The sequence below is a fragment of the Vitis vinifera genome, chromosome 13 (assembly GCF_030704535.1).
Source record: "Vitis vinifera cultivar Pinot Noir 40024 chromosome 13, ASM3070453v1".
NCBI classification, from domain to species: domain Eukaryota; kingdom Viridiplantae; phylum Streptophyta; class Magnoliopsida; order Vitales; family Vitaceae; genus Vitis; species Vitis vinifera.
In genome coordinates, this window is record NC_081817.1 from 26,468,828 (window position 1) to 26,479,370 (window position 10,543).

The following is a 10,543-nucleotide window of genomic DNA, read 5'->3' on the forward strand; positions in this document are numbered from 1 at the left end:
TCTTTATGTCTGAATTATTGAGGTATACCTGGATTACAAAGAAAAAAGTGATAGGAGGTACAATGATTATCAGTTGATAACTTGATGTTAATCAATTTCTTTTGTTTTTTTGCAAATGAGAAAAAGTAGGATCCAAAAATAGTGAATTGACAAGCCCCCATTATTAAAAAATAAAAATACATAAAAATTAAAAAAAAAATGGTGAGAGATTCATAAAAATCTATAAAAAATGGAAAAGGAAGTGCTTCCACTGACGATCGCAGGGCTGACATTTAGCAGAGATAAAAATCTAGAAAAGTACTTCTGAGATGCTGAATGCTTCCATGTGGCACATTACTGAAAACCATTATATTTGACTCCTCCTTTATCCCAAAAAATTCAGTTCAGTACACAACAAAACTATTAACAAGAAATCAAGAATCTTCCCCATGTCAATTTGATCGAACCCATGTTTCCGCTTTGCTCAGATTCTGCACAAAAGCTCTCCCTTTTTTGTTCTGTAAGCTTGCCCACTTGAAGCTTGGATTCTCTTCGGCATTTCGCAATTTCAATGTCGAAGCCTTGTGTTCCTGCCTGATTTCATCTGCTTATGAAGAATCTCCAGTTGGGTACTCTTTTAATTGCTCAAGAAGTTTTCTTTTTATGTGTTAATCATCCTCCAACTTTGTGAATTAGGGTTTTTTTTTTTCTCTGCTTATTGATCATGAAATCAAGTGGTTGTACTATATTTTTTTGTTGCTTATGAGAATCGATGCTGTGGGAAATTCATGGATGATGTTTGATAGTTGTGCTTCTTTGCATATATTCCAGAATTGTATCAGCTGTACTCATGTATTCTGCTTTGGACTGATTTGAGGGTTGCTTGAATTTTTTAGATAAATTGGGTTAATTTGAGAGAGATCATCGTTTCAATGGAGTCCCAGTGCTCTTGATCCAAAATGAGATTTGGGTTTTACATAAAATTCTTGTTGGTGTGTTGAGACTGCATATGAGTCGCATTTGAAGTAATGAAGTAAAACATGGATGATGGAGAGGTAGAGCTTTCAGATCATGTTCTGTTATCAAACCCCAATTCATCTAGCAATTTCCAGGGTTCAACCCCGATCGACTCGTTTCTTGATGATTTTCTGAAGAATACAAGAACATGCACTCACACTCACACTTGCAATCCCCCTGGCCCGGACGCGGCACACACTCATACATGCTATCACACACACACCCAAGTCTTTGCATCCGAAGAAGATGAAGTGCCAAACAATAAAGAACATTTGATTTCGAAAGTTAGGAGGCCTTCTGGAAATAGGGAAGCTGTTAGAAAGTATAGAGAGAAGAAGAAGGCACACACAGCTTACTTGGAGGAGGAAGTCAAGAAATTGCGCCTATTGAATCAGCAGCTTGTTAAGAAATTGCAAGGGCAGGCAGTTCTTGAAGCCGAGGTTTTGAGGCTGAGGAGCCTTTTGCTGGACCTTAGAGGAAAGATTGATAATGAGTTGGGTGTTTTCCCCTTCCAGAAGCAGTGTAATACCACTTTGAGTTTCAAGGAAGGTGATTGTGGACTGCAGTCTGCTAGCGGGGCAATTGACCCGAGGTGTGAGATGGATTTGCCATGCTTCCATCCTCATGTGGGATCATCTTCGCAGGCTAGTATTAGTGGGAGTGGGAAAATGGTGGTTTCATGGGAGGGAAATTGTCAGCCTGCAGTTGTAGATTGTAGAGGTAACATAAATGATATGGTAAGTGCTGAAGGACACACAATGGACACTGTGGAAGCCTTGGTGTCGTCCGCATCTCAAGCTGAATGACTGAAGGGTGAGACCTGTTTGTAAGTTTCTCATACTTTGATTTTCCTTAACTGATAATCGCTTAAGATATAGAAGTTATAGCACTTTTCCATTCTGATATGTATATAGTTGGATGTGATAAAGGGTATAGTGCTTTACAGATTGAGTTCCCGTTGATAATGCAGATGTTTGCCCAAAGATATTGTTAATTAGCCTGATAGAACTATGTACTTACTGAGGGAATTTGTAATTCTGATATATCTGTGACTGCTTGTATGAAGCCGCCTATGATGAAAATAAAGCTGTTTTTTTCTTGTTTTAGATGAACATATAAGAAAACATAATAAATTAATGTACTTTTGCTTCCTGGAAACTTTGAAAGCATGCTCGGTTGATGGAAATACTATATAACATCAGAGTGCAACTCTATTAATAGAATTTCATATTTCTTGTTAGCTTCTTTGAATCAGGGTTAGAAGTGAAATGAATTATCATGAAACCAATGGCAGGAGGAGGATGAAATTACCATCCTAATCTCCATTGTGCTTGTTATCATGAAACCGATGGCAGGAGGAGGATGAAGTTACCATCCAAATCTCCATTGTGCTTGTTTGGTTGAAGAAGAGAAACAATGTGAAGGAGATGCAGAGTCAACTCAAATAATTGTAAGATTCTAAATGCTCTCTACTTTTCTTTCATCTTGTGACTGAATGGAGCATTAGCTTTATCCCTCCTGTAAAATCGCACAAACCATCGGTGGTTGAAGTAGGTAGCAAGTCCTTTTGATGTGATAATCTATATGGGGAACCGATGGGATGCAAAGAGAAGTGGCATATTTGTGATGCTGAGAGGAACGACCAGAAGACTAATAGAAAAGCTAAGAATAGGATAACTTGATTTGATACCTAGGGGTATCCCTGATGGTGATAAAATTAGAAAGTCACTAAGTTATTTTGGTTAGTCGAACGAAGACCAAGTGGCAACACCCCCAACCGCAATAAGTATAGTGGAATCAGTAATAGGCGTATATCAATGTTGAATTGAGTGCATATTGTTGATATGCCTGAATTATTGTCGGTATAAGATGAATGAGGCATTTGGACGCATTTTACCTTCCTGAAAGCAAATTTCGGACTCATTATTGATGAAGTATTGGTGTTTTATGAGGAAACTACCAAAAGAATTGTGGGGTTTTTCTGGAACCAATTACAGGAACTGTCTGAATGAGGTTAGGGAGGTTGAGTTTGACACACAGACACACAAAAACAAAAACAAAAAAAATAAAATACAAAAAATGTAAATAAAAATTCAGTGCTGTTAATGATGTGTGTATGTTGACTATAAAGGTTAAAGGCATTATACATTCAGTGCAACCATCTTAGCTTTGAGGATCAACTCACAACAGGGCTAGGAAAAATTCGCTTTCTGGGTACTTCTTTCAAAAGTTTCATTGTCTTATCTTTCATTTTAGGACATGTAAAATGTACCAGGAAACTGGTTTCACAGATGACCATTGTGTACCCATTACTACATCATGTGTCTTCCATTTACTTGTTGAGAAGAGAGATTGAAAATCTGAAAATGTTCTATCTTTTCAGAGTGGTGGTTCTAAGATTTCAAGTGATCTTGACAAGCATTATGTGAGATTGGTTTACAAACTATAGTGATGTATGTACTTGTGTTACCAATGCTTCATGGCATAAATTTTCACCCTCCAGAATCAACTTTCAGCCAGGAAATGATTTCCTTTACAATGAATGGAGCCTAGTACTTGAGGTCTCAGTGTGAGATTCAGTCTCAGTTGTTGACATGAGGCTGTTGAAAATTACTTTGGTGGCCCAGTTAATAGCAGCTCCCACTAGCCATTATGCTTGGGCCTATTGGCTGAAAATCTACAAAATCTCAATGAAATATTCAAGTGTGTTACTTGTCTTTCTACAAAATCACAAGATAAGTTACGGGGATTTGACCAAATTTGCAGTGCTATCATGTTCTTATACCGTGCATCAGTACAAATGAAGTGATAGAAAATGCTGGCTCCATTTTCATCAAGGATGGATTCATATCTTCTTGGCATGCCAATTCAACCTTGATGTTTTCACAGCAAACAATTCAGTGATAGCCTCCTCTTCCATGTTCATGGGCTTGGTATGCAAGTATCGATCCTTGTCATTGCCCATGCTAGTCGGGAATTGGTTCTAATACTATTTATTCCGAATCTATCTTTTTTTTTGGTCCACTAGCTGTTATAACTTGAAACCCCATGGGTATATCCAGATGAATCTGTCTATTATGAATGTGGGAATTTCAACATATTGATTCATGAAAACTGAAAGGGCTCAATCACAGGACAGAAATGTACTTTTTTCGGTATCTATCAATCAGTCTCATTTGTTTATATCCTTCTACTTTGGTCTCGTTTGTTTGTACTATCGTTCAATGGTCTAGATCTCATCATATATATTCAACGGTTAGGATATTTGCTCCGTAGATTTTCTAAACCTTGACACTGAATCTATAAGTCATGGGCATTGATCCATCTTCCTACATAAAATCAGACTATTAGAGGTGGGCCGAGTATAAACCTAAGCCCATTTACATATATCATCTTTCCCTCTCCACTGACTTCTCTAGACCATTTTCTCTGTACTTTCCCATTGTTTTCTCATACTATCTTACTCATCTCCATATTGAATCATCTTTGACACTTTCAACAGATCATTTAGAATATCAAAGATCCCTTCTGTTTTAAGCAATACCAAATCACCAAAGGGATTAAGAAAATTTATTTTCGACCAATGGGCCGCATCGAAGTTATGAACAAGGGTTGGAGAATCAACAATTTTTAATACTTGCAGTAAGGATTAAGTTCAAGATCATTAATGGTAACTACCAAGTTGGTTGAATTGCTTTAAAAATGATGTGTTTATTGTATTTGATTTGCCAACATGTGCCTGAAAACCTGAAGCAATCTGTTTCCTTCAAATGCCACTAACCCAGTATTGTGTGTAAAATACTTCACTGCATTGACAATTTGGCATTGTACTGAAGCAGAAAAACAAAAATAAAGAAGTATAGAAATGCAGATACCAAACAAAATATGTCTTTAATAAGGTAAGTATTCCATTGAAAGCTAAATAAGTACTTAAAAGGGTATGATGCAAATTGAAGTAACAATCAAATTGAACTCATAAGGGTTTGTTCAAGAATTGGTTTTTTAAAAATAATTTCATGTTTTAAATAACAAAAATCTAGTTTTTAAATTTAAAAAGCATATTAAGTAAGAGAGTATTTGATAAAACATAATACTTATTACTTAATAACTTAAGTTGACTTTAAGTTAAATAATATTTAAATTGTTAATTTAAAACTTATTATTCAATTCTTACTTTAAGTATTAAGGTTGTTTGATACAATTAACTTAAAATTTATTCTAAATCATTATATTGACATGTTTATCCTTATAAATTATAATTAGGGTAAATAAAGTTGAGTAATAATGAAGTTCATGGAGTAGCAAAAAAGAGGTTATAAAGGTAATGAGGACAAATTAGAGTAAAAAAAAAAAAAAAAGATGTAGATTTAAGAATAAATTGATTATTTTTACTTATTACTTAAAGTCGTTTTTAACTTTAAGTTATTTTTTCAAACATACTTAATTTATTTTAATGACTTAAATTAAGTTATTAAGTTATTAAAGCATTTTAAGTTATTAAGTTGATTTATCAAACACTCACTAAATTTTTTATTGAAAAATAGCATTTTGAGAATATCATCTCAGAATAAGTTATTTTTAGAATAAATTTGTTTTTTAACTTCCTTTTTTCTGTGTAGAGTTTATAAGAAAAAAATTAAAAACAATTAAAAATACTTTGAAAACTTTTGAATTGGGCAAAAATCTATAGTATCTCTATAAATTAAAAATAATTAAAAAACTAGTTTTTATATAGCCATTTTTAAGAACCATTCAAAAAGGACTACTTTCCAAAATATTATTAAAATAAAAAAGTATTTAAGAACAAAAAATATTAAGAAAAAATATTTTTTAATATTGGGTTATATTATAAAAAATACAGAAAAAATATGATTTAAATTAATTAAAAATTTATATATTTTCGAATTTATTTTATATCTTACTTCACTTTTTTCTTTTGCCTTTTTCTTTCTTTTTTTTTTTTTTCTCTATTTTCTTTCTTCCATGTTTTTCCTAAAATTTTCATGGAACAAACATGGCCTTAATGTGATCTCACTTATAAGAAAAACCATGAAAAAATCATTAAGCAAATGTAGTAACACCTTATTCAAAATTATGAATCCAAAGTCAAGATAACATGTTTAATAGAAAAATAATGGCTTAATATTATTCATAATGACCTTTTTTACGACATTAAGAATGTGTTTAGTATTGATTTTAAAAAATATTTTTACTTTTTTTAATACTTAAATGATAAAAAATTTTGGATATCAGAAAAATTAAAAACATTTTTCATTCACGCACATGAATCAATATTTGAATAGTTGAAATTGCAAGTAGGAGGTTGTCATCCTAACATAGAGGAAGCTGCATCTTTCTTCAATTAAATTTTTGTTTAAAAGAATAACGATAATTTATACCATACCCAATGGGAGTGAAAAAGGATCATCATAGTAAATAACATTTCAACCAAATTGTTGGTTTGCCTTTTGAACTCCAAAATCCCACCAAAACCCAATGAACTAGGGTTGAAATTTTCCAAAGTGGTTCACGGGTTTTTCAGTGCATGGATGTAACTTGTACCATATAAGAATGGAGTAGGGTCATAAAATATGTCCACACACAAATACAACCTCCAAGCTTTGTGGGGACTCAAGGTGTGACACTTGACCCTTGGTTGTCTTCAACAAATCCATAAGTCAAGAAACTTTAGGCCATGGAATTGCTGATTTCCACATAAAATCAAAATGGCCGGGGAATAGGGAAATAAGCAGCCCCCACGTTCTCAATGCCTGCCCATAAAAAGGGTGCCTCACCCATGTGGGTGCCTAGGCCACGGGCTTGGCTTTGTTCATTAAACGGCAAAATCCAGCAGATACTTCGAACTCTTGTGAAAAACCATGTCTTTATCATCCATCAAGCTCCTTCTCATGCATGATCTTAGGTCATAATCACCTATTCGGCCGACATCGGTTTTTTTTTTTCAATTTTCTTTTTGAAATTTTTGGTTTTATCTCTTGTACGTGGAGGAGTGTGTGATGCTCCCAGACTTGGGATGGTTTTGGAAGGAAGCATTGGTGTTATTCATCATGGTCTAACACTTTGTTATTTGCTTACCAATGATGGGACCAGTTTTTCTTTAAGAATTTGCATGAAATGGTTCCTTCAAGTATGTGTATACACACCTACTTTCTTGTAAGGTTGATGAGTGTCGATCGGGGTATTCAATCGGTGAGAATACATTCAACATGGTCTTGCCAAAAGTTGAAAAGGATGAGAAAAAGTAGGTTTTGCGCTCCTCTACTCTTCTCACAAATCTCTTTTCAAGAAGAAAAAGAGAAGCAAAGTGTCAAAAAAAAAATATAAAAAATATATATCTTTTGCATATTCTTCTTGCTTAGAATGTCAATCCAAATACAAACATATCAATCACATTACTAGCTTTTCTTATTCTCACTCAGCCAAAAGTTCATAATGTGTACCTATGCGGTAATAGAGTCAAGGGAAAATTTATAATCACGAAAAAATCTAGCTTTCAATGAATATATATTAGGGAGCAGAGACGGTGGATAAGTATCGATGATCCATTGCTAAAATTAAAAGATTCAAGATAGCAAGTGAAAAAGTTGTATGATTTTAGATTTCAACAATAATGATAAAAATTGATTGCACGTTCTCAAATAGCAAATTATCTGACCAATATTGGAGGTAACAAAAATTATAGAAATATATGATTGTATATATATATAATTTTTTTTATCTAAAATAAAAATATAAAATTAATATTTTAAAATTAAAAAATTGGAATCAAATGCTTAAATGAAATGAATAAAAACAATCATATATAGACTATGACATGATAAAGAAAACTATTGAATCCAATTAGTCAAACTTGAATATGAACGTGCTAGTGAAGACTAAATTGTAAATTTATTTGATTTAATATAAAAATTGTCCAACAAACGAAACAAAAGTAAAAGGGAATATTTTTTTTAATACTAAATATGTTTGAAGTTGGAAAATTATTTTTTCAATAATTGTATTAATGTCATGTCAACGTGGAAATCCATAACGCATACGACAAATCCCAATTTGACAAATGTACCAATTAAAGACAATTTGAATGTTAAAAGCAATAAAATCTTGAAAAATATTCTAATTTAATTAGCAACCCATCCTAACACAAAAATCCACTTAAATTCTTAAATTTTTGCGCTAAGTCAGCTTAAAAGCTCTTTGACAATATCACTAAAATCATAAGTTTTCAGTGATTTGATTAGAATTAAATATTGGGTTTTAATTTGTCTAAAAACGTACCGACTTGAACTTTTAACCTCTCATTTTCATAATTTTGACTATCCAACAATAGTAAGGCTAAACCTATTGAAGGGGACAAAGCCAATTGTCAGATGGGACTAGAGTGGCCCCCAATCCGACAACAACACTTTATTTTTGATGTAGAAGTGATACAAAATGGGCATGGCACCTAGTGACCAAATTTTTAAAAACCATGCAAATTGAATCTTGTTGATGCATTGAATCTAGATATGGGACAAAGGGAAATGATGCATTTAATTTAATGTTTTTTTTTTTTTTTCTTAGAGTAAACTCATTTCAATTCATATGGGATGGATGGTGATTGAATTCATTTGATGCTCTTTGTTTACCCTTTCACCCTACATTCACTTTCTATTTTTATGGTATGATCCCTTGAGTTAAAAGGAAATACTTTCAAGCTTTCTTTTCTTTGGTGAGGTGGGGAGCGTTGATTTGAAAAATAGTTCAAAAGAGGACTCCATGTACATAAATATGTCACTTTCAAAATCACACAACTAGTTTTGAGGATTTATTAATATATGGGACTTGAGACTGCATTAAATATTTATGATTAATTTGATGTCAAAATTCTCATACTAAATATCTAAAAAAGTTCATTTCATTCATCTCCTTGAGGTTTTGACTAAATACATCTAATTCTCGATTTGAAAAAATTTGATAAGCGTAAATATTTGACTATGATACAAAATTCTTATCTAATCCATGTGTAAGAAATATGATTTTATATATATATTAGAAATTGTGATTAGTATATGATTTGATGGGCATTATCAACCAGCTTGATATGTCATTTCAAAAATGACAAATTGAAAAAGACTTGAATATAAAGTTCCTCCATGGTCTTAATCACCATGATTAATATATGAACACTATCCGGGTTGTGGACTTAGCTCATTGTGGGTTTGGCCCAAAGCATGGGCTTCATCATGGAAACTACAAATACTTTAATGTTATATTTGGTTTGAAGAAAGTATCAAAAAAATAAATTAATTAAATTAAAGAAAATTATTTTCTTATATAATTGCATATAAAAAAAACATTTATGTATCATGTAAAATCCAAATGTGTCAAGGAAGAACCCACTTGCTAAAACAACACAGAGATGCCATGGAAATTCACTGATGTGCCGCAACTTATCTACTTAAAAAATGAAAAAGTTACAAAAAAAGGTCCCAAAAAGAAGACAAAATTTGAACCCAAGGAGCTAGCTAGATGAGATTAGAATTTCTGGCCTGGTGAAGAGACTAGACACCATATGAGTTTTGAAAAGCCTTTTGTCAATATTCCATGGTGGGGAAATTCCTGGAATCAATAGTCCGGCTCACACATCTAATTCATAAAAGTCTCTTTTCTTTTTTGCACAAAGAGGCTTATTCCCTGCCCATTGAGACCTTTCTGCTCCATAGAGGTTTGCCTTTCTTGCGTTCTCCCACTGAACTCTCTTTTCTGCAAAGAAACAATAAACTATGATAGAAATTAGACTGGTAAGTCAGGGTATTTTTTAAGGCTACAAACATCAAACGCCACTGTTATTTTTATTAAAAATTAGGCTAAGTTTGGTTATCGGTAGAATGTTAAGAAAAGAAAATAAAGAGCAAAAGTAGAAAAAAAAATAAGTTTATACTTGATAATTATTTTTATATGTTTCTTCAAACTTATTTTTTATTTTTAAATTTTGTTTATATTTCACGGTGGAATCAAACATGAAAAAATAATTTTCTCTGACACTTTTTTTTTTATTTCTATGGTATTTTCCCGAATCAACCATAGTCTTAATTTTATGATTTAGCATGAATTTAAGGAGGAAAAAAAATTCTCTCAAACAAAATGAATCATACAGTTATGATAAAGGGTTAAAAATAGGACTGTTACCATGTTTCTCACTTACAGAAGATGACCTGGTACTACCAAATTTATGGGAACAAGAATTCAAATTAGAAAAATTATTTTATTTCTAAATGAATAAAATCAGATGATCAAATCAGAAAGTAATATTAGAAAACCAAGGGAGAATGTCAAGAATTTCATCATTTTCTCAAAATCCAGCCCTACCCAAAAAGGAATCAAGGGACAAGTACCACAGTCCACCTTCATATCCACAAAAGCCACATACATGACTCAACCTTGTCTTGGTTCAACCCCCCAGCTCAGCACTGTTAAAAACTAGAAAACTCTCCCACAAACACACATGCAGAAAAAGACCTCTCTCTCTCTCTCTCTCTCTCTAGCA

General features: G+C 32.7%; 1 protein-coding gene across 4 annotated transcripts; it reads left to right on the forward strand.

The window, feature by feature from the left end:
* The first annotated feature begins 204 nt into the window (after positions 1-204).
* Positions 205-2,102, forward strand: LOC100255414 (basic leucine zipper 23). Of its 4 annotated transcripts, none has more exons than XM_003633495.4 (2): positions 205-603; positions 876-2,102. In XM_003633495.4, the coding sequence occupies exon 2, from the start codon at positions 1,020-1,022 to the stop codon at positions 1,800-1,802; it is 783 nt and encodes a 260-aa protein (XP_003633543.1). In that variant the 5' UTR covers positions 205-603; positions 876-1,019; the 3' UTR covers positions 1,803-2,102. The 4 variants fall into 4 exon arrangements, with proteins under 4 accessions (XP_003633543.1, XP_059598015.1, XP_010659260.1 ...); XM_059742032.1 differs by having other exon boundaries at positions 236-608; positions 811-2,102; XM_010660958.3 differs by having other exon boundaries at positions 236-608.
* Positions 2,103-10,543: the final 8,441 nt, after the last annotated feature.

Bases quoted from the DNA above. Each gene is read 5' to 3' on its own strand.
- LOC100255414 (XM_003633495.4), top strand. From the start codon at position 1,020: ATGGATGATGGAGAGGTAGAGCTTTCAGATCATGTTCTGTTATCAAAC.